This window comes from Physcomitrium patens, chromosome 11, assembly GCF_059467195.1.
Source record: "Physcomitrium patens ecotype Gransden chromosome 11, ASM5946719v1, whole genome shotgun sequence".
Taxonomy (NCBI): Eukaryota; Viridiplantae; Streptophyta; class Bryopsida; order Funariales; family Funariaceae; genus Physcomitrium; species Physcomitrium patens.
In genome coordinates this window covers 16638317-16662959 of record NC_143420.1, presented here as the reverse complement: position 1 = coordinate 16662959, position 24643 = coordinate 16638317, and the positions used below count along the sequence as shown (strand labels likewise).

The 24643-nt window shown below is 37.9% G+C and overlaps 1 protein-coding gene and 1 pseudogene across 3 annotated transcripts; both read left to right on the top strand.

Moving 5' to 3' along the window:
- Window positions 1-10415: 10415 nt before the first annotated feature.
- LOC112289111 (coatomer subunit beta-1-like) lies at window positions 10416-15306 on the top strand (annotated as a pseudogene). The gene is made up of 6 exons (XR_016505639.1): window positions 10416-12839; window positions 13004-13501; window positions 13771-13853; window positions 14074-14182; window positions 14824-14965; window positions 15170-15306. The product of XR_016505639.1 is annotated as a coatomer subunit beta-1-like (transcript).
- Window positions 15307-15308: 2 nt separating this feature from the next.
- On the top strand, window positions 15309-23660 carry LOC112288780 (uncharacterized). Of its 2 annotated transcripts, none has more exons than XM_024533330.3 (15): window positions 15309-16237; window positions 16745-17225; window positions 17796-17895; window positions 18060-18150; window positions 18840-18911; window positions 19042-19513; window positions 19649-20189; window positions 20352-20424; window positions 20572-20691; window positions 21032-21324; window positions 21655-21828; window positions 22186-22249; window positions 22471-22616; window positions 22774-22878; window positions 23017-23660. In XM_024533330.3, the coding sequence occupies exons 1-15, from the start codon at window positions 15590-15592 to the stop codon at window positions 23225-23227; spliced, it is 3591 nt and encodes a 1196-aa protein (XP_024389098.1). In that variant the 5' UTR covers window positions 15309-15589; the 3' UTR covers window positions 23228-23660. The 2 variants fall into 2 exon arrangements, with proteins under 2 accessions (XP_024389098.1, XP_024389097.1); XM_024533329.3 differs by having other exon boundaries at window positions 17781-17895.
- Window positions 23661-24643: the final 983 nt, after the last annotated feature.

Here is a 24643-nt window from a genome sequence, read left to right as displayed (position 1 = left end):
AGATTGAGGATCCCCTCAGTCTCGGCTCCTATATATACTATAAGCTAGGAAGCTTCTCAAGTAGCTTCCACAAACTAGAAGCTTCTCAAGCTGCTTCTATGAGCTTGAAAACTTCTCAAGTAGCTTCTATAAACTACAAAGCTTCTCTAGAATTTTTTAGAATCTACTACAACTTCCTAGTATATGTCCTTGATATCACCTTCACCTTTAGCTTTGAGGTCTCCGAGAAGCACTCCTATTGCGGGTCAGTACCAACGTAAGAAGTTGAAAATTTGTCACATAGTATTTGCAATATATTCCAATTGTTATTCACGCAGCAAGTAGTTCATTGGTCCATGTAACCAATGATAGTGTCTTATGCCTTTGATTTCCGACCAAGCATGAACTTTCGTGTCTTTATTGTGAAAATGCCTTGCAAATATTCCTTCGAAAAGATCACCATAGGCAGGTTTTACTTCAAATACAATCACTAGCGACTTGTTACTACTTCTTTGTAAGGCTGAGGATTAAGAGGCTTCAAAAAGAAGGAACTTCACTGAAAAATTTTCATTGAAAGGACTTAGGTTTCTGAGGGTAGCGTCAATGAAACTCTTGTACTTTTTGCAACGCATTGATAAGATTTTTTGTTGGTTCTCATGTGCGCTTACTGATATCATAACCGCTCCAATGCACTGAGTATTCCAATTTTCCTCACTTACACCATAAATCTAATACCTTTTCCACCTCATATTCCTCGTGGTTCTCAATATTAATACTAGGTGGCGGACATTGCACTCTTCCAGGAAAAGACGACTCTCAATAAGGCTCCAACAAAGAAACATGAAAGATTGGGTGTACCTTCATAGCAATTGGTAATCCCAGACGGTACGCCACTGGATTGATTTGCTTCTGGATGACAAATGGTCCTAATGTCCAATAGTCTAATTTATCACATGGCCGTTTGATTTTGATATTCTGTCAAAGCAACCATACTTTATTTCTAATTTTGAAAGTAGGTGTCGGATTCCGAAATTTGTCTGCGGACGCCTTGTAAGCTTCTTAGGCAATTTGCAATTCAAGCTTCAATGTAGTTTGAAGCTCTAATAGTTGTTTCACAAATCCTTTAGTTGCTAAGTTATTATGGGTTGACGTACTCAACAAATCAAGCTTCGGATGATACTCATAGATGGAAAAGAATGGTGTTTTTTGAGTCGATGCATGAAAGGTGTTGTTTATATGCAAACTCAGCTAACAATAGATATGCAGTCTAATCATCTTGCTGATAGTTGATGCTGCATCGTAAATATTGCTTCAAATTTTTATTCATCCGTTCCGTTTGGCCGTGAGTTTGAGAATGAAAAGCCGAAGCAAGCTTCATATCTACCTTCAATATCTCAAAGACAGATCTCTAGAACTTTGATATAAATTGGGTTCCTCAATTCGACACGATATCATTTGATAAACCATAATATCGATACACACTATCAAAGAAGAGCCTTGTTGTGTCTTTGTTTGACGATGTTTTCTTGCAAGGGACAAAGTGTGCCATCTTTGTAAGTCGATCTACCACAACAAAGATGCTGTCAAATGAATTCGATGGCGGCAAGTCCTTAATGAAGTCCATGGAAACTGAAGACCATGGCTGATGTAGAATAGGCAATAGCTGAAGAAGACCATAAGGACAATGTCAAAGATTCTTGGATCTTGAACAAATGTCAAAGGAGAGGACAAAATCCTTTACATTGTTCTACATTTTGGACCACCAAAAAATCTCAGAAAATAAGTTCTAAGGTCTTATTGAATCCAAAATGTACCGTAGCTAGAAAGTCTTGTTGAGATTAGAGAACTCAAAGTCGTACGAGTCCCTTTGGAATATACAATCGTTCCTCAAAGTATAAAAGATCTCCTTCTTCTTTGAACTTGTCATTATTGACATGTTGCGTGATATCAAGGGCTATAGAATCTTGAATAATTGTACGTACTTGGTTGAAGAAGTCAACATCAATTGACACTATAGTAGAGCAAAGCCTAAATTGTTCCGACTTTAACAATGTTGTATACTGTTGATCAAACGCTGCTTCTCCAATCTTTGGCACTAGATACGATCTCTTTGTTAATGCATCGAATAGTCCTTGTTGCTTTCCATGTTGATAAGTAACAAAGTCAAACTTGGATAGCAACATATTCTATCGAGTTTGATGACGATTTAGAACCTGAGCCAACATGAAGTACTCCAAATTCTTGTGATCCGTGTATACGATCACTAGATGCGCAACTCCTTTGAGAAAGTGATGCCACTCTTGGAAAGAATCCACTATCATAAGAAGTTCGTTATCGTAGATCTCATAGTTGATCTCGACAGCAGAAAACTTTTGAGAATAGAATGCAACCGAATGAAGCTTCTTGTCTGTGCCTATTTATAAAAGTACAGTTCTTATAGAAAAATCTAAAGCATCGGTCTCCAAATAGAAGGCTTTTATAAAGTCCGGATGTACCAAGATTGGAGCCATAATAAATGCTATCTTAAGATCTTGAAATGCTTTTTTCACTAGAGATCTCCATTTGAGCTTGTCTTTACATATCAACTGAGTGAGCAAAGCAGCAACTTGAGAATAATTCTTGATGAAGATTCGATAGAAGTTAGCAAAGCTAAGAAAGTATTGTACATCTATAATCGTCTTTGGAACTTCTCATGATACGATTGCTTCCACCTTCTTAGGATCCATCTTCAAGCCTTCCATAGTTGCAATGAATCCCAAAAATTCCATCTCAATTTGGTTAAATAAGTACTTCTCTAACTTGGCGTAAAGTCCTCGCTCATAGAGTTTTTTAAGGACTAGATGAACGTATTTTTCATGTTCTTCTACGTTCTTGGAAAATATCAAAATATCATCAAGATAGATAACAACAAAATGGTGAAGGTGCTCCCAAAAGATGTCATTTATCATGTATTGAAAGCCATCGAAGCATTGGTAAGACCGAAAGGCATGACATTATATTCAAAATGGCCATACCTTGTACGGAAAGTGTCTTCCATTCATCTCCTTCCTTGATTCGCACGAGGTTATAAGCTCCTCTTATATCAATCTTTATAAAAATCCTTGCATGCCGAAGTTGCTCTAGAAGACCTGATATGAAGGGTAGTGGATAACGATTCTTCTTTGTCACCTTGTTGAGGCCTTGATAATCCATGCACATCCATAGCAAGCCATCTTTCTTCTTGTCAAATAAGATTGGTGCCCCAGTTGGCGACTTTGAATGACGAATGAAGTTCGTGGGTAGATTCTCGTCAATATAATTGTGCAACTCCACTAATTCCATCTACGACATATTGTAGATTGAGCCAAAAGGTGGTTGTCTTCCTTCTTGCAAGTCTATGGCACAATCATATGGTCGATGCTTCAGTAGCATGTCGGCATTCTTTTTTTGAAACAAGTCTTCAAAATCCTTATATTATTCCGGTATACTTGCTGTCAAAATCTTCTCTCCGCTAGTTGGAGTCGTATAAATGACAAATAGTGTGCCTTCCTTGGACGATGTTACAAACGCTCTTACTCCAATAAATAAGGGTTTTTTGATTCAGAATCTTCTAACAGGCTTATTTTCAAAATATTTTATAGGAAATGTCATCCTTTGTAACCTCCAATCTATAGATGGATTATGTATTTTTAACTAAAAAAGACCAAAAATAATAGGGTTTGATGGGGTTCAAATAATATTGAAAGTAATATAATTACTATGGTCTTTAAACGTCACCTCTATAGGTTCTGATTTATGGATGACACTACCAGATAATAAAGATCATCCATTTATTACTTTTATGTGAACGGATTTAGGTTTTCATACTGAAGGAATCTTGTGATGCTTAGCAAATTCTTCGTCTCTAAAGTAAGTAGATGCTCCTGAATCTAATAACTCTAAGGTTTTTAGTTTCTGAGGGCCAAAAGATAGACGAATGATAAAACAATGGGCAGGCTCAGTGGAAAGAGAGGAACTTAATTGTTGTTGTGGTATTGAATTGTCCAGCTGCACGATCCCTATTATGGTTGGGCATCTTTACTTTCTTGAACAAACGTGCCTCCGATCCTAATAATGCGTCGATTTTGCTTCTTGGAGCAGTTTCCAGCTCTGTGGCCTTCTTCATCGCAATATAAGCATAGTCCTTCCTCCATAGGCCGCTTTTTTTCTTCTAGAGTTAGGAATTTAACATGTACCGCGTCAATTTGCATGTCTTCTATCTTTGAATGTGAATTCAAGCTGCTTATTGACATAGTTGGAGCGCGATAAGCCATATGTTGTCTTGAGCATTGGTCTTGGCGACGTTGGAATAGGCGGTTATCGCACTTTATAACTTGGCTAATGGCTTTGTTGAGCATTCACGGATCGAGAAGAGATAATAATAAATCCTTCACATCTTCCTTCAAGCCCCAATAAAATTGATTCATCAATGCTTGCTCGTCCCAATTGATGTCACATGCTAATTGTCTAAAATCTGATGCGTAGACTGACCCAGAGCATGATCCTTGTTGTAGAAACCAGATCTTTGTTGTAGCCCATCGTGCCTTGTCATATTTGCCAAATGCTTCTATAAATGCCTCCAAAAAAATTTCAAAGTTGTTCAAAATTGACGATCTTTTCTCAAAAAAAGGAACAAACCATGATAGAACTTGCCCTGTGAGCAAAGTTCTAACCAATCCAACACGTGACTCCTTCGTGGAATAGCATTTGGGCTGTAAAGCTATTATCAATCTAATTTGATTGACAAAACCTCAAAACTTGGAACGCATACCATCGAACTTGTTTGGAAGCCTAATTTGGAGCTCCTTTTGTTATAAGACCAACAATTCTTGTTGAACTAGAGGCAAAACTACTTCATTTGGTGCTGAAGCTTGAGGCTGGTGAGTCCTTGATTGTGCCATCCCAAATGCTCTATCATTATGAAGTCTTGCAATGATTCCCTCAATCTCTAAAGCTCTCTGTGATAACATAGCAAGGGCATTCATAATGGCATCCAACTTAGACTCCAAACTTTCAGCCATATTAATATCTTGACCTCTGGCCATTCTAAGAAAAGAAAAGAAATGACTCTACAACAAGGCAGTATTGGTTTAGAGGAAGGTACTCTGCAACTTCTAAAATGTCTTAAAACCTTCAAGCAGAGGGGTAATCTACTCTCTCCAAGAAAGATAAGACTCTAATATTATGATAGAAGAAATATCAGTTTAGAGGAAGGTAATCCACAAGCTCTAAAATGCCAGCACCTTCAAGTAGAAAGATAATCCACACTCTAATAAGAAAGAACTAGCTCTCATATAAAAGATGAGTGCAGTCTCAACAAACTATGACGAATTTAGAATACTGACTGGAAATCTAAAGAAGAAATTCAAGAAGAATCGACAAGAACTAGATTAATTAGATGAATACAAGAACAATACTAGAAATGTGAGCTAGAACTCCAACAAGTGTATTGTCGAGACTAAGGATCCCCTCAATCTCGGCTCGTATATATACTACAAGCTAGGAAGCTTGTCAAATAGCTTCCACAAACTAGGAAGCTTCTCAAGCAGCTTCTACAAGTTAGAGAGCTTTTCAAGCAACTTCCACAAGCTTGAAAACTTCTCAAGTAGTTTCTACAAACTACAAAGCTTCTCTAGAACCTTCTAGAATCTTCTACAACTTCTTAGTGTGTATCCTTGACATCAACTCTAAGGATATTTTCAGCCTCGACTCTAATATATATTAGGCATTAACAAGCTTTTGAAGAAGTTTGCATATTGCTTAAAGATAAAGCAATCCTATGAAGCTTTTCAAGCAACTTCTTTAATCATTTTAGAACTTTTAGAACTTACTAGAATATTCTAAAAACCTTTTAGAATCTTTTAAAATCTTTTAGAAATCATTTGAAACCTAATAGAATATCATATCATATTATAATAATAATCTTATAATCTTCTTATTGAATATCCATAACACATAACTGTTTGATTTATAGCACCAATAAAAAAAAATTTAAAAAACTAAATTAATCAATTGAATTGAAATTTTATATTTAAGTATAATATTTCAAATTTCCAAATGAATTTAATTAATTCAAATAATTACTTTATACATACATATATTTTTAAAAATCATATGGTGGTTATTTTTTGAAAGAATTAATAATTCATTTAAAAAACCAATACTTATTATAATTTCATAGATTTAAGCACATTATGCATTGCTTTTAAAAAAACAAAATACGATCCAGATCATTATATTTCTAAATTTAAATTTATTGATTTTGTATTATTTTACATTCATAATTTTTTATTAATTTTATTTAAGCAAGAAATTTATTTACTATATTTCTTATTGTGTTTGTGTTAATTTTTTATTTTGTATATCATTAGAAATCAATAATTAATTTTTAAAAAATACTAAAAGAAACCAATAATTTTAATATGCATATTTATTTTTATTCTATCTATCTATCTATCTATCTATCTATCTATCTATATACATATGTAATAGTAGACACCAAAAAAAATAGAAAAGTGAGTTTTGTTTCTTATTTTTTAATTTTATTTATTTTTATTTTTAAATTATTATATGATATTTATATATAAAAATAAAATTTTTATTGAGTAACAACATAATTTTTTATATTATAAAAGAGCATATGTTTTTTGTGATTTTGATATAATTTATAATTATTTTAGTGAATAATAATTCTATCATTTAATAAATATAGTAATATAATATTACTATATATATGTATATATCTTAGTATATTTTTATTTAGAATCTTATTTAGATAAATTTATAAATATTCTATTAATAGATTTATCTTAATGTTATTTTAAAGTAAGCTTTAAAATTGAGCTTATTAAACATGCTAATGAGTATAACTTATCAATGGTAAAATTTCTATTACTACAAAAATAAATAAAATAAATAAAAATATGGATATAAATATAATTTATTAAGAATTTTAAGCCATTAAATTTTTTTCAATTATAATTTATATATAAATAACTTATGAATGTAGTATAATTTCTTTTTTCAAATATGTTACAGAATATAATATTAAAATTTTCATATAATATATAAAAACAATTGAATTATTATAATATATTTATGTACAATTTTCTAAGGTGATTAAAATATTATAGTACATTAGAACTTGGTTCATTTATTGTATATTTTTTTAAGTGTATAAATTTTGTGCTACCATTACTTATATCAAGAACATGAATTACAAAAAACCTAAGGATCAATACATTCTTATATTACTAATAAAAAATAGATTATCACTCAAAGATGGTACACTACTAAACTAAAATGGCTATTTTAAAAAAAAATAAAAAATATAGACTTCTTAAAACAAGATTACAAACTACAAAGGTGATGGCTAGAGTGAAGAAGGCTTTATTCTTGCCTCCATATATACTATCTAATTAGAAGCTATAAAGCAACGTTCTATAGGATCTTTGACACATATCCAACTTAAGAGACATGTATCTAACTTATTAGACAAGTTTCTATATGGCCAACTTCTACCAAAATTTGCCAACATATATAACATATGGTCAACTTGTTGGCCAAGTTTCTAACCTATTAATATACTGCAATTACATGTAAAGTCAAATTTTCATCTATAAAGCTTTTAAGAAGTTTTTTCATAAGATATTATTATTTCTTTTTAAATTTAGTATCTACATAAATACTTATTATATAAATAATTATATACATCCATGATAATTTGTCAAAAATGTATCAAAATATGATATTTGCTTTAGTGCATATCTACTCAATTATTAAATAATATTTTCTATCATTTAAGGTTCTTCTTTTTATTTTATGAACATACATTTTTTCACCACATAATATTAGAGTTTTTATTTATTTTATATTTTATTCAAAATCAAAATTCTATTAAGTTAGTAATAAATATTTTTTAATGGTTTAAAATAATAAATATTTAGAAGCTATTTTTATAATATGTGGTTTTATTTTACACCAAATATATTTTTGTTTTTATTTTTTATTTTTTTATTTTAATTTCTCAAATATTTTGACTTATAGTTATACAAGTTCATATTTTTTTTCAATTTTGAATGCCATTAATAGAGAATTTTTTTATTATTATTTTATTTTTTATTTTATTTTTTATACATAAAAACAAAAATATTGTAAAAGGCCTATGTTGCATAGTTTTATTTGTTTTATGTATCTAGATTTGTTTTGAGAAAGACAACATTCTTTCTTTCAAAACAATGCATTTGTATTTAAGTCTTTTAAAGCTTAGTGTATTATATATTCTATGCAAGCTTTGTTCATGTATTGATTCTTGCAACAAAGAAGAAATTTCCAAAATATTGCAATTTTTTTTATTTATATATTTATCTTTCATGCACTACAACTTAACATATCTTCCAACATTTTTGCATAATCAATGATCATTTCTAAAGTGAATGACATTTGATCATTAATAAAGTGGACCAACAATGATTTATAAAGAGTTATAAGAGAGAAGAACAATCACTTGATTTTTTTCAAAGTAGAGACAAATTGTAATTAACTTTTATAATCCATTAAAAGCTGTGTTGCATGCTTATTAAATATAGAAGGGTGTAAGACCTTTAAAATCTTTTTTTCATTAATATTTTTTCCTAATTCACCAAAGCCTCTTAGATTGAATTTACAATCTCAACTATATATTTCTTTGAAGAGTCCAACACTACCTACATAGATACAATCCATGTCTACATATATTTCTATGTCCAAGATCTTGGGTCCAATACATAAAAGTTTAGCATTCCAATATATGATCAAGTTATTGTTCAATTATACGAAATACCTTAAAAATAAAAATAAAAATAAATCTTCTTGATGATTCCAATTCTAAATACACAAACAACATATATGATTAAAATTCTATCACTCAAACAATCTTTTTAAAAACAACAAAATAAGTTGTAAGTTTTCAAAGACTTTTAGAAAAAAGAATGGATCTATTTGGTGATGAAAATATAAAGGCTAATAAAAATATGACATATTTATTTCTTTTGAGCTACTTCGTTATGCAAATCAAACTTATGCAAACTCATTGTGTGTAGTTGTAGAATAAGTAGTTATTTTTAGAATGTAGATACCTAGTGTATAGTGTAAACAGGGATAGATAACTACTGAAAAGGTGATTCAATAGGTAGAATGGATGAATAGTCAGGAAAAGTAGTTATCATCTGTAGTATAAGAGTTGGTATCTCGGGGTAGTATAAGGAGGATGGGAGAGGGGAAGAAAATGCCAGACTATGAGAGTTGTGAGCCGAGGGCCAGACTGCGATAGTACTAAGCCAGGGATAAGCTTGGTGCTATCTCTTCTTCTTAGTTTTCTTGTTTCTTTTGTGTTAGTGTTGATTCTAGTGAAGAAAATCAATTTAATGAATTAATGTTTGATTTACGAAGTTATTTATGGATCACTGTTTATCAATTGTTGTAAAAGATTGAGGACGTATGGAAGTTCCGAGTCACTATTTATCGCAAGGTTGTAAGTTTAGTGGAGAGGGATTGTAATCGAAGGGATTGTCTTGATTAGATTTTGTAGATTGGAAGTTGTTTGTTCCAGGGTTTGGGATATGCTTGTGTGTTCATGAATTACACAGGGTACTAAAATCGTTGTTGTGGATGTTATTGTATTGATATGAGAGAGTGAACAGTAGGAGGAAAAGTTAAGTGTTCTTTGGTATGATAAGCATTCAGCAGTAGCGGTTAATTGCGTGACCCTAACAATTGGAGCTCATATACATGGTCATTCCCCGTGTTCAAATCCTCCTATACGGGTTTATTTTGGGAGGTTTCTTCCAGAATAAGTAAAACAAGCAATCACAGTAGTCGATCTCACAATAACATCTTTACAAAGACAAGAACTGCTATCTCAAAGCTTGCAGATGCTCTAAAGAATGGTATTGACAAGCTTCTTCAAGGTGGAATTACACAATTATTTTCATATATAAAATAATTTCAAATATTAATATTAATGGTTATGATTTCTAGTTTAAAGTGATTTTGGAATATTTTAAAAGTAATTTCAACACAATTTTGGCATCACTACATATACTAATATATATATATATATATATATATATAACCTATTTTTATTCTTTTAAATTCCGTATTTTATTAAATTCATAGTATGAGCTAGATGTATTTTCGATGTTTCAAAGATTAAAAACTGGAAACTTGGAACTTTTAAATTTCGCTGTAAGAGTGTATTAAATTAACCATTTGGTTTAAATCCGAAACCGTTACTGACAGTTTACCGTGTGGAGGAAGAGTGTACCGAGTTGGTTACCCGCGGCCGGTGGAGTTCGTTTTCTGGATCAGCCGGTATAAGCATCGCTAATTTGGCGAAAGCTGCGCAGAGGCGGAAAGCGGAGAGCCTAGACTTGTGCAAGTGCGTTTGATGATGACCCCCTGCGACCGAACCATGTCGCCGTTGCAATTCATGAAATTTGGCCCGCGTTGGTCGTTAACGGGAATGCCGAGGGCCTTCTCAGACGGCCGCAGGAGAGTTATGATGGTTGTGACTCGCTTCCACGCCTTTGCTAAACCCTAGCCTCTTCTCTCTCTTTCTGTTTCTCGCTTGCAAGCGAATCAATTCTACTCTCTTTCGAGCTCCGATTTTATTCCCCCTTGCTGCGTTTTTGTTACATTTTATTGCGTTGAATCGCCTGCATTCTGAGTTGCCGACTCTACTCTTGATTCCGTGAGATCCTCGTCTTATGTGATGCAATTTAGGACATGTTTTTTTTCAGCGGATTGAAGTGTTGTCGGGGATCTAATGATCGCATGGCGGTACGCCCGTGTTAAGCAGTGGTGGTCTGCGAAGAATTTTTGAAAGGAGTGTTAAGAGGCGAGGAGAGGAATCATTTGAGGGTGTGAGAGATTGTGAGGGAGAGGAGAGGGGGAAGAAGAGGCTCGAGATGGATTAGTCTTGCACCTTGCTGGTGAATTTCGTTAAGTGGACGGCGGCACTGGTGCACATGATCAAGGAGGAATTGAAAGGGTATGATATGGAGTTGAAAGTGAACTCGATAAAGGAGGCAGTGATGCTCCTTCTGAATAGTAAAGCTCTGCCTGCTCTGCTGATCACTATTGTGAGATTTGTGTTGCGTTCGGAGGATCACACGATTCAGAAGCCATTGCTTTCGTACCTGAGGGTCATAGACGATACCGGTGCCAAAAGCAAGTTCCTCCCGGAAACGATTCTTATTTGTGAGAACCTCTGAAATAACTTGCAATACCCGAATTAGTACGTACGTTGTGTGGCGTTGCGTTTTCTTGCCAGTTTGGAAGAGGCTTAGCTGATCGAAGCTTTGATTCCGTCCATTTTGACCCACTAGGAGCATCGCCATGCATTTGTGAAGAAGAATGTTATTTTGGCTATGACAGCGATCTATATCCTCCCTTCAGCAGAGAAACTCCTTCTCGATGCGCCGGAAATGATCGTAAGATTGCTTGCTAGTGAGCTGGATCAGTTAGCCTGTCGTAACGCCTTTTCGGGTAAGGGGGCGTATACTTCAAATGGTGCGGTGCGAACCCAGTTGAGAAAGGTAAATGCCTCAAGTTCGTGATTATGTTGCCATCTTCCACATCTGCCGCTGTCACATATCATTGTGCAGGTGCTCTGGTGTCGTTATCCTTCCACTGCAAGAGGAGCTGCTGTAAATTGCTTCTGCCAGCTCCTGCTTTCACAGAGTGATTACCATGTCTAGCCCAAATCTCGACTTTCGGTGAATGACACTTAACATTATTCTAGATCTAATTACGTCGCGAAACTTTGACGAAATCGTGATGAACCCCAAGAAAGAGGTCGTGAAGAAACACACCATTGCAACTGAGATGTGTGGAAAGTACATGTGAATGCTTGTGCAAGCCATTCACGGCTGTGCCCTTATGTTCCCAGAGGTGACAAGTTCAGTTTTGCATCTCCTTGTGGACTTTCTGATTCGATCGTTGCTTCGGCTTTTGATGTGGTGTTTTTTGTGAGAGAAACCTCCGAGACAAACCCAAAGCTTAGAGTACCAGGCATTTTCCGGCTTTTTAGACACATTTGATCAGATTAGGTGATCTAGTGTGTGCACATGTGCACTGTGGATTATTGGCGAATACTACCTTTTTTTTTTCTTTTTTTTTTTTTTTTGCAGGAAATCGAAAGTGGCATTGCAGTGATCAAACAATCTTTAGGAGGACTGTCTCTTTATTTTAGCAGCCGATGAAAGTGATGGAAATGTAGCGGGTGACAACAAATCATCCTCTAGCAACAAGACACCTGCTCCAATCAGTGTGTTTAGCGCTCCTTCAAAAAGGCCTCCCGTTTTGCCAGATGGAACATATGCTACACAAAATGTTGTGGTTGAGACTGCAGTTTTCTTATCTGGGTCTTCCGCCACTTCCAATCGTGCTGCAAATCTAAGAGCCATTCTCGTAACGGGAGACTTTTTCTTGGGAGCTGTGGTTTCTGCTACCCTGAAAACCTGTCATGCACTTAGAAGAGATTCAATCGTTTGCAATAGGCTTGAACAAGAGTGAGGCTGATATTCTGCTGATATTGATATCGATGCTAAGTCTTGGTGAATCATTTGTTCTGCCCCACCCCATAGGCAGGGGGTCTGCTGATGGTATTTCTCTTTGCATTAGACTTCTCGTCAGTCCAGATGTTGTTACACGAACTGTGTGGCTGGAAGTTTTCTATGATAACTTCGTAGTTATGCTCAAGGAGAAACAGGATCGTGAGAATGAGGACTTGAAAGTAAACGCTATGGCATCGCACTCACAGCCGAATGATCTTATTGATCTCTACCATCTCAAAAGCAGAATGTTTAGCTGCACACGCAGATGTGCTATAGGAACTCTTTTGGATAATGTAAGGCCTGAAGTTTATTTGAGCCACTCGAGCTTATCTTGGACTATTGTGAAGGTTGCAGCATGGAACATTGAGGTCTTGGTTTGGTGTCCGAGTTTCCTCTCTCTTCTCTGTGTTACGGTATGAGCCAGTTGGAGCTCGAGGATAAAGTTCAGACAGTTTTGAAGCGTGCAACGGAAGAAATTAGTAAAGATCGGGAGATTCACATGAACCGGAACAGAGTATTGCAGCTCACAGATTTCAGCGATCCAGTTCACGCACATGCGACTAATTAACATTATGATTTTATGCTAGATGTGACAGTTGTGAATCGCACTTCTGAGATATCTGTGCTTAGAGTTGGCAACTACGGGCGATCTGAAGTTTAGTGGAGTGCCCATAGAATTATTCTTTGGCTCCCCAAACCAGCAAGCGGATCAAGGCCAACATCTTGGTGTCTTCAACAGTTACAGGAGTTATTATTGGCAGTATCGTGCACGAGACTGCGTGTGTGCTGGATCGTAATGTCGTCGTATTGAATAACATACACATTAATATCATGTATTGCATTTCTTCAGCGTCTTGTGCAGACGTTGTATTCAGAAATATGAGGGCGAATCCGAGTGGGAAAATACGGTAAGTTCATATTACACCTTATCATGATGCTATCCAATTTCAGCCATTTTCTTTCACTTCATGAAAAAGTCGACGTCGATTTTGCAGGACAGTTTTTGCTGGATTGCTGGATGTTTTTATGAAACTTCATGTACTTCAGTTTGTCGTACTAATTTATTGTCCTCAAGCGGTGTGCAACTTATCCAAGGTTCTCGTCGGATCCCATTTAGTAGCATTTTATACTCTCGATCATGACGCGAGAATTAAATTCTGATTCGATTTCGTCGTAGATTGCTATCAATAATAGTCTTCAAGATGCATACGAATTTTTGGACCATATCGTTGCGTCAACAATTCTGAAATGTCTTACCCCTGGGTAAACGTTATTTACAGCTTATATATCCCGAGAAGTTTTTCTTGTCGCAGCAAGTGAAACACATCTTTTTACATCTGCATCTAGAACTTTGAACTTTGAATAGTTTTGTAATATATATATATATATATATATATATATATATGTGTGTGTGTGTGTGTGTAGATAGAGACGGGAAATTCACGTCATGGTTAACAATGTCATGATTTGTCATCATGATCTGGTCTGCATTGGAAGGAGATTGCGTCTTTCTTTCTGCTAATCTCTACACGAAGTGTTATTTTGAGAAGATACCTTTGATAATGTCAGCGTTGAGAAACAACCGGAAGGTAAGCTAGGCGGTAACATTCGAATCAGGAGTAAGACGCAGGGGATTGGTTTGAGTCTAGAGGACTACGAAGTTTTGTAAGAAAAGAGCTAGGTTTTGCTACCCTTGACAGTTCCTACATGCTATTCAGTCCTTTCCCACTACGCTCTGTTTTCAAGCTTACCAGGTGGGAAATTCACTAATATTTAGGCATTATCTTCAAATTTTGATCTAACAGCATGTGTACAAGAACGATTTTTTTCTTAGCGGCTTTACCCCTGTCAAGCCCTCAGTTACAGAAAGCTCAGATTCCTTTCAAAAACAATCCTCGGACCTTCTGGATTTATTTTAGTTTCTCCATTTTCTGTGTGGTTTTCCAACTTGCCCAGCATTCTAGTTGAAATATATATTTTTGGTATCCTTTGGAAAAGAATCGTCAAGCTGAAACTGACAGTTGGACAAAGTATATAAACCTCCCAGTGTCTGAGCATTCGGATGCGAATGACCACCCAAACAGCAGCCAGACACTTTATCTCATACCCATTTTTGACGCATCCCCCTCTCGGATCTTTAAGATCCCCATGCATTTCCTCCATCTGAAAAAATCTCTACTTTCAGTCTGATTCGAGATGGGGGACTAAATTAATCGTTCTCTTGCAACAGTGAGGGGCCACTTGACATTGGACATCAGGATGTGAGGTTGAGCAAATTAAGGTGAGCAAATTCGGGAGTCTTATGGCCGAAAAGAGCCGACTGTGATGTACCTCAAGAGGATCCCAAGAGCTGGCTCTTCGGAAACAAAATGGTACCCTAGTGTCCATCCATTTTCATCCTCTAGGTAGCTTAAATTGTTTTATGTTTGCGCACACAAGTATTATATCTCTAAAGCTTCATGTTCTCATGGATGAAAGGTCTCAGTAGTCTTCAACGTCTGAATGCATTTGAGATTAGAGAAACTGATAGAGAAGAAACGATAAAGCTCATCTGTGTATACGTTCATCTATAACAGATGAAGGAGTTGAAAGGGGGGGGGTCCCGCGGGCACAGGGGAGCACGGGGAAGGGGCCTGGGTTGGAGCCCTAACGGGGTGCGGTGGGCGAATGCTTCTTGAACGCAGGCCCTACTCGGCATTTCTCCTTTTTTGCCGTTGTCTGGGGTCCTTCAATTTGCTCTTTTCCTCCACTTAGGGTTCTGTCTTCGCCTCGACGATGGCCATGCTGCTGCCGCCACTTTGCCAACCCCGCAGCATGAGTTGTGCGTCTTTCTCGTAGTCTGATTTTGCTATTGCTCTGCCTGAACACTCCGTTTCTCCTTCCCCTTCAGCCATTCGTGGAGCTACATTCCCTCCCACTGGATATCCTTCTTCTTGACCGTGGTGCGCGTTGTGGTCGCTGGGCGCCAGACGACGGGGTCCGGGCGGGGGCCAGGTATGGCAGTGGTCTCAGACACGGCCCCTGCGCCCTCTGCCGCCGCCGCCGCCGCGCAGCCTTCGCCAGCCAGCAATGCTGCTGCCGGTGGCACTAAGAGTGCGTGGTCGCAGGTTGTGCGCGGCGAGGTGTCTCCCGTGGCACCAGCAGAAGCCAAGTCCAAAGGTGGAAGCAGAAGTCATGCAGCCCCTGCAGTGACAGAGTCGAGCTCTGTTGTAGCATCGAAGCATAATTCTGGAATATCTGGGGGTGGAGGGAAATCCTTAGGGGAGCAATCGGCTGCACCTGTTATAGCAGCTACAGGGATCTTGAAATTATCGGAGGATAATGCATCTTCCAGAATTGAGGAAAGTCCTGAAGGAGAGCAGCAGCAGCCTGAGGTTGAGATTTTAAGAGGCGAGTTAGGGCAAAATTCTGTGTCAATGGCTGCAAGTGGCGGCAGCAGTGGTGGTGATGTCGTGAAGCCTGCCAAACCCGCTTGGAAGAGCACCAGTAGTACTCTTGGTAAAACCCCTGCAACAGGTCCTGTGATGGGCGCGGTAACTTGGCCGACATTAGGTGATGCACGCCATTCTAAGACGGCTCCGCCCGATCAATCCTCAAACAATTCCAGTGCAGGGCTTACTCCTGTGAATCCCACCTCTCAACAGGTTTGCACATGGGCATGACGGACTGAAAACCCTTACTTGAGTTTCTGGAAAGCAGTCAGTAATTTTTTTGAATGAATGTCCGAGTTTGGGTGTTTCCCCGACCCGCACTTGGGAGGAGTGTCGTACACGGGCTGTTCGGTGTCATCCTTTTGTCGCAGGGGCCCTGTTAGTGTCTTACTTTGCAGGCAGTGCAGGTCTCTTCCGTCGTCTGGAATCAAAAGGGCACAAGCTTGTAGGGTTTTAGGAGAGACCACGTTTTGAGTGTACTTAGGGGGGATACAAGTTGCTTGATTATTTTAAATCTAGTAATATATGCCATCAGAGAAACGGCATGTCCCATTTGCTCCCTAATTTATGATCCTTTTGTAAGGAGATGATTTTGGTATGTCACACCTAACAACTCATCGAGTTTGAGTATAATGGCTCATTGTTTATTCTGCTACTCCATTGCCCAATGTTCAGTGGAGTTTTGGTGGATTCACACTGTGTAGGTTTGCTCTCTTGCAGACAATTTCAGCGGGTCGAAGGGGTCCAAATGTCAATTATGTGGATCAATCCTCCTCTCAGGGTATCAAGCCAAAGGGGAGTCGTAAAGCACATCATGCCGAGCACTCGCATAGAACTGGTTCAGGTACTCCTGGTTTGGCTTTGGATGTTGCTACGTCTGAAGATGCAAGTGCCACCTCGAATTTGGAGCCGTCAGCCCCGAAAAGTGGCAGTGAAGCTGGCTCTAAGCATGTGTCTGTGAACGGTGGTAGTAGCGAAAGGAATCGGGGCCAGTATTGGAGGGGACAGGACCACGGTGGTTTTGGTGCTGGTGCACGACCTAGATCAAGGGATCCTGTGCGGTCGAACAATCATGGGTGGAACAATCAACGGGGTTTTCGCATGAACAATGGACCCTCGGTGTCTCTTCGGGCTGGTTCAAGGAATTACAACAAGGTTATGTTCAACAATAACAATGTGTCGGAATTCGGAAACACACCAGGTTAGATTCTCTCTCTCTCTCTCTCTCTCTCTCTCTCTCTCTCTCTCTCTCTCTCTCTCTCTCTCTCTCTCTCTCTCTCTCTCTCTCTCTCTCTCTCTCTCTCTCTCTCTCTCTTTAATTCGTTAATTAATTATCATTCTTTACTTTGAGATGTCATATGACTTATATGCGTCAGTTTCTAGGAGAGGAAGCGCGCCTTTTCATTGAGGGTTATCAAATAGCTTTACTGACATTTTAGATGTCACGTGAAGTAGTGCATAGCTTTTGTACGAGCTATCTTCGTGAATACAAGTGTATCTGTACGGCTTTCTACACACTGTTTCACCGATGAATTTTTTGGTTGGTGTAATCTTGGATCATTTTGGTCTAACTTGTTTTCCTCTCGCAAGTGATGTCTTTTGCGTATTGACTTGTAAATTCTAATCATGGTGTGTTTTTTTTTTTTTTTTTTTTTTTAATCTCAACATGTCTTTCTGTTGGGATCTAGTTAGGACTGAATTTTTTGTAGATGGATCAATGTAAAGAGCTTCAGCAAATATAGTTATGTGCCAACAGGCGGTGCAAATACAGGTCATGGGTTTTTCCCTTCTGGAGCGTCTGGAGGTGGAGGCCCAGGTTCAAGCCCGCCCCTTCGTACCATGCTGGTGAAGCAAATCGAATATTACTTTAGGTGAGCTCGAAGGATTCCGCTCTCCCCTGATTTTGTAGATAGGCTAGTGGAAGCTGAGTGTCATCTATCTTAATTGTTACTGGCTTATTCTCTCCATTGGACCCATCCGTAATCTTGTTATCTACGGAATATGCTGATGTGACGCGTTCATGTTGACGGTGCAGTATGGACAATCTATGCAAAGATATATTTTTGCGTTCAAAAATGGACAGCAATGGCTTCATTCCTATTAGTATTATTGCGAGTTTTAATAGGGTGAGTTTTCTTTTGTTATATCAATTTCCTTCTTCCTGTTACTATTTTTCTGCTTTTTATCTCTATAGTTTTGATTAGGTCTTCAGTTACGGTGAATGTTCGTTTTCTGTATTTATTTAAGCAGGATTGCAGTTGGTGTTTGGAATTTTCTACTTTGTGAGCAGTAAATACTTATTTCCACATAATCTTACGGTTGCCTTAGGAACTTTTGTTATGGTTTGTGATAAGTGAATAGGTGCCGATTGTCAAATCTGTCGCGTTCTTGCGTCTTAAGTTTCTTTACGAAACGCTGTCGTGCGGTAATTACGACATGAAGGATGCTAGAAGCGGTTTGATGCATTGTATTAATATTTAATAGCACCTTGTTAATGGTTCACAGTTCACATCCTTAAAAACATTTCTGCTGGTAATAATCATCTTGAAAGAGACACTAGCACGTGCTTTTCTGGACAATAAGTCAGTATTAGTTTTCACTTTTAATATTTTCTCAATTAATTTCGTTTTACTTTTTGGTATGGTTTGTGTTTGGTTAATGAAGGAAATTACGAAGAAGTTGAATGATATTAATATTTGGTTCTTTCAGTTCTTCTGGACTTCTTCGAAGTTTGTTCTTATGCATTTGTGTCTCTTTTTTTTGCGATTATGATTTAATTGTTTCTTGACTTGGTGAGAAACTTAATTCTTTTCAGGTGCGACAACTCACAGAGGATTCTGCTCTCATTTTGGATGCACTTCAGGATTCTTCTTTGATTGAAGTTAAGGTAAGATTGGAATGTCATGCATATCTCTCTTCTTAAATTGCTCACTTTGTGCTGATTAGGTGGTCTTTATATTCCTACACGGTACGGATAGACACTTGGAGCTTATGATGATTTGTATTTTTACATGCAGGGTGACAAGTTGCGCAAACGCGATGATTGGGCTACTTGGTTGCTTCCTGTTTCGCCCCAGTTTACGTCTTCCTCTACTAGCTCAGCGAGCCCTGGGAAAGAGATTTCGAATGGTGAAACATCACAGGGAGTTTCTCTTGAAGCTGCAAGTAAGAGTGCTGCTGAAAATGATAGTGCTCCTGAAAGTAAGAAGGCTACTGAAAGTAAGAAGGCTACTGAAAGCAATAGTGCTACTGAAATTAGCAGTGCCGCTGAAAGTAAGAGTGCTGCTGTAGGCAATAGTGCCGCTGAAATTAAGATCACGGATGAAAGTTTGAATAGTGCTGCCCAAAGTAAGATCACGGATGAAAGCTTGGAGGCCAAGTCAGAACAGCTGGAGGAATTAGTGAAACAGCCGGAGACCTCAGCTCGTCATTCCGAGTCATCCGGCAAGTGTTCAAAAGGTGGAGCACCAGGGGAGTTGGTTATCAAAGGTGGGGTTAATTGCAGTCAGCTTCATCTGACTGATTGCTTCATTTTAGATTGTTAAAACAGTTGTATTATTTGTTGAATTTTTTTATTCGATAGTGCTTGTCGTACTCACATTTTAACGACATATGGTGATACAGATGCTCCGAAGTCATCCTCAGGCGCCGGAAGTAGTCAGTTGCCGGCCGAAGGAGTTGGAAGGGTCGGTGCCTTCTCTTCTCCGCCTGTTGGTCTTGCTGCGGTTATAGATGTTGGAGCTTCTGTAGATAACAATGTTGTGCACACGACTTCAGGAATTGGTCTGGGAGTATCTTCGAATGACCTGAAACAAGGTGGTGAAGAAAAGGATGCCAGTCGTCAACTGAAGTTGCACAAGACAGATTTGGAGGGACCTCCTGTGCAGAGCTCAATCGAAACTGATGGGCAGCTAGAAAATTCAGTATCGAAGGTAGATTCTGAGCATGTAGATCACTCAGGAGATTGGCTGGTTCACACCGGAAAACGTAGGGGTTCGAGTAACAAGCGACCGCCTACTTCACGGCTTGCTGAACACAAAACAGGAGGATTATCTGCTGCTTTTACTGCCAAGGAGAATACTGATGAGGATACCTTTCAACTTGACGAAGAGCTCGAGTCTTCAGATCGGCCAAATCTGAAGGACAATCAACCTGTATTTAAGAGGTCTATAATGATGTGTTTGATTTTTCCATTTGTATAGTTACTTCATGGAATCGAATCATATTCAGTATCATCCTTTGTTGTAGCGAAATCTTTTTCACTCTTTGTCCTTCGCTGGGTTTTGATTTGTTTGTTCTCTTATGATTGAGTTGCAAAATGATTCAGTGTGCAAGATGATGATGGGGACGATTCAGATATCAATGATCGTGATTTGCAACGACTCATCATTGTGACTCAGGTCTGTATCATAGTCAATGACAAGTTTCAAATCAGGATAGCTCCAAATCCCTCTTCAATCTTTCTTCAAATCTGCTAGGTCGTCTAGAGTGGGCTCTACTTTTATTCCTCTAGTAACTGAGCGTGAGATGTATATTTCTGAATTCAGTTAAGCAAGAAGGCGGCCAGAGGAGATCGTAAAGGTCCTGATGGACGCGATCATGGTCGTAAGTCCATATCAGATGACCTAGTTTCTGTTATCAATGACGGCCTATTTTTTTATGAGCAGGTAAAGTTTGTACAAGTGCATGAATTCGTGCAATCAACGAGAATTTTCCAACTGTGTTAGTTTTTACATAATAAAGTGAAGAGTGATATATTCAGGAAACATAACTACGTTTTGGAATGAATACATAAGTTTGTCTAATCTCAGGGCCGAACAGCATACTGTGTGGAGTAGTTGCATTCTTCAATTTGTTGTTATCAAGATCGACCGCATTTTATTGATGGAGATCTGGAAAGTTGTGTTCACCGTGCTTATAGTATGTCTTTGATTTTTCAGGTGTGCTTCAGGATTTTACTTAGATCTGCTTGTTTGATGAATTATTGTCTCATACCGTGTTGTGTAGGAGTTATTGTCAGGCAAGACAAAGCCACGTACAGCTGTGCAGCCTGTTAAAGTGGCAGTTAACGAATCTGGTAGACCTAGTAGTTTTGGAGAAACTTCAGGCCGTATTCATGGTAGCAGCGCGGGCAGCACTGGATCGGACGGACCCTTACGTCCACCCAGAGGACAGATGAGATCCGCCCGTGGTAGCTTCCAGCAACGTCTTTTCCCAAGTTCTCGATCTAGACTTACAGCTGAAAGTCCGCCTAGTGACTCTGTTGGTTTCTTCTTTGGCACGACTCCTGATAATCAAAGGTGGACTCGATGTTTTTATTGCATAATCTACACTGATTTTGATACTCGTATTTTTTTCTCTGTTAATTTGCATGGTGGTATGATGAATGTTTACCAATACACACACTTCTTTTGTAAGTGACGTGTATAGTAATGATATCTTAGCTAAATGTAAAATTCATTTTTTGCCTCACCACCGTTATACAACTAAGGTATCGGACTTACAGGTATTCTATTGATATTAGCGTTTTTCACTTTACATTTGGTGTTCCATCCTTTTACATACTTTATTGTAGCCTTCTGTCTTTCCTTCTGTCTTAGTCTTAAACAGACTCGTGCTTTTGGCTGCAGTGTATCATCATCGTACGGTTCAACTCGTATGGGATCATCACCTTATGGTACTTCCCCCGGCGGTGGTTTCATGCCAGGCTATAGCCCACCAGTGGGATCAATTCCGAAGTCCTTTCCCCATTTCCAGCACCCGAGTCACGCACTTCTTGAAGATAACGGCTTCAAGCAGCAAAAGTGCGTGTGTTACTTTTGACATGAGTTTGGTTTAGTATGGACTCATTTAATGACATGGGATGGGGAATATCTTACTGATACGTGTGCCTGAACGTTAAAATATGCAGTACGTGAATTGACTTTTATGACCACTGAGTTCGGAGAGCTTACTCTTTCGGATTCACGCAATAGATGTATTGATCAATTGATGCTAGTTTTTAGGTCTCTGTTTTATTCCTACCGACCACTTATACATATTAATTTCAGGATAAGCCTTATTGTGACTGCACATGTAATCATTCGTAACGAGAAATTTGCAGTTGACGCTCCAGCCGTTGTATATGTTTCACCCTTTGAGAATTTTTTTTTCATAAGCAGGTATGCGAAATACTACAAGCGATGCTTAGTGGAACGGAAACGAGTTGGTATTGGTTGTAGCGAGGCAAGGTTCTTCTCCTTGTATTAATATCTGTTGTGCTGTATATATATAAGCAGTTAAGATATTTATGCCCTAACTACTCTCTAAAATGCGCCATGTACTTGTAGCGGTGTATTTTGCATATTACAGCATTATGCTCCGTTTAATTTTTCTTTGAAATCAAAGTTTTAGTATTTGATTGTATAAATCGTTGTGCTGACACAAAAATCATCTCGTTACTGCAGGAAATGAACACTTTATTCAGGTTTTGGTCATACTTTTTACGGACGAACTTCAATACGTCCATGTATCAGGAGTTTAAAAAGCTCGCTGAGGAGGACGCTGCGGCCAAGTATAATTATGGAATGGAATGTTTGTTTAGGTTTTACAGGTAAACGACCATATCTTTCACGCCTTTGTTTAGCTGTCAATCTAACTATCATTACCAACTGTTGACGTGTTGGTGGATGCCTTGCTAGCTGCTGCATATGTGTTAAACTCATGTAGCACATTATGTGTCTGCTTTGGTTGTTATGGGGTTTTTGCAGCTATGGTCTAGAGCAGAGGTTCAAACAGGATATGTATGACGATTTTGAGAGGCTCACTCTGGATACATACAAGAAAGGCAACCTTTACGGCCTTGAGAAGTATTGGTATTTTCTACTGCCCAATTGGCTATCTTGACTTGCATATAGTTGACCTCTTCTCTTGGATCTTCATATCTTAATTCCAGATTTACGTGTATAATCTTAATTGGATATTTATATTAACCAAACTGTTGATTATTATAGGGCATTCCATTATTACCGTAAAGACAAAAGCAAGATGCCAATTCCCAAACACCCGGAGCTGGAGCGGCTACTTAACGAAGAATTCCGAACTATGGCTGATTTTCGCAAAGCAAAAGAAAAATTAGCTCAGGAGGTGAAAGAAAAAGAAAGTACATCCGTTGAGGGGTCATCTTCTGAGAAGAGCTCAAGTGTAGCGCCCATTCCATCGTAGCAGATGCGCTGAGGAGGTGCACTTCACTCATCTTCGCGTTGCTTAAATCTAGGTTTGGCTTGGCTTGCTGTTGATTAATTGCAAGTTGACATGCCTGAGCTCCTTCGGGATTACATTCCTGTCACTGCTATCATTCTAAAATCTATCCATCATGCTGGAAACCTCAACGTGTTGGTAATCAAAACTTCGAGCTGTGTAGGGGTTGCAAGCAACCCGGCTATTAGTGGTAGTTAGCTATTGAAACCATTGTTTAAGGCTAGTGGCATTGTGAAGAGGTTATGTTTTTTTTAGTAACATCCAAATTTTTGATCACTAAGAATCTTTGAGGTGCCCTTGGAAGGTTTGGTGCCATGTTGTTGCTACCTATGCAATCCTTGTTTGGTAAATATATACTGGCAGCTTCATTCTGATGCTGCGACGCTTATCTCCTGGATACCTTTTTAACCGTGACATTCCAATTGAGCATCTTACCTTATGGATGAATTGCTGTAAGTAGATATTTACATTGGCGGGAATCCTATACATCTTACACTAGGGATGTATTGCTGTATATTTACATTGGCAGGGATGAACCAAGTAACCATATTCGCTCAATGCCCAATGCACTCCTCATTCTGTTCTAAATATGTACGTGTTCTGTGCGCCAACTTTAATGCACGATTAGTACTGTGAGTTGTGGCGGGGTCTTACATCGTCGTCTAATTTTCCTTGATTGCATGAAGTGAGCATGCAAATATGATTCTTGGAGAGTACTGTGTATATCAATTATACTCATTTAAGAATGCCTGCCTGTTGCAATGCTGGAATCAGCATGTTGAAATGATGTTCAAGTGGACCTATTTCAATGTGTTAAGTGCATGCACATCTTTACATATGCGTCACGATGACTGTTTCTGCTTAGTTCCCACACGTTCTACACTGTCAGCTGAAAAAACTCCTCCCTTAGGGGTGCCAAAAGGCATTTAATTTACAGTGTGGTTGAATTCCAAATTTGCTAATCCCTTCAATTAGTGTTAGACAATGACTTTTTTACAGTCCTGCGGTTCACGTCTCTGTAGTATTAATTAATAAATAAATAAATAATAGTATACATTGTGAATTTTAATTAGGTTCACATTGCTATGATGCAAAATCAGGGTCTTGGTATGCTACTTACAGCACACGAACATGGATATATGCAATATGACCTTGTGACCAAAGGATTTAAATAATATTTAGTTAGTACAAATATTCTTAATTCTAGAATACTTAAACTACACAAAGCATAATAAAAATGTGTTTTATAATTGTTTAATTTGTAAATCAACACTCAATGTTTTTGTAGGATACAGAAATATTATCATAGTTGAAATAATGTTTTAAAAATTATTGAATATTTTTTTGTGCATTAAATTATTAATTGCAATCAAAACTATT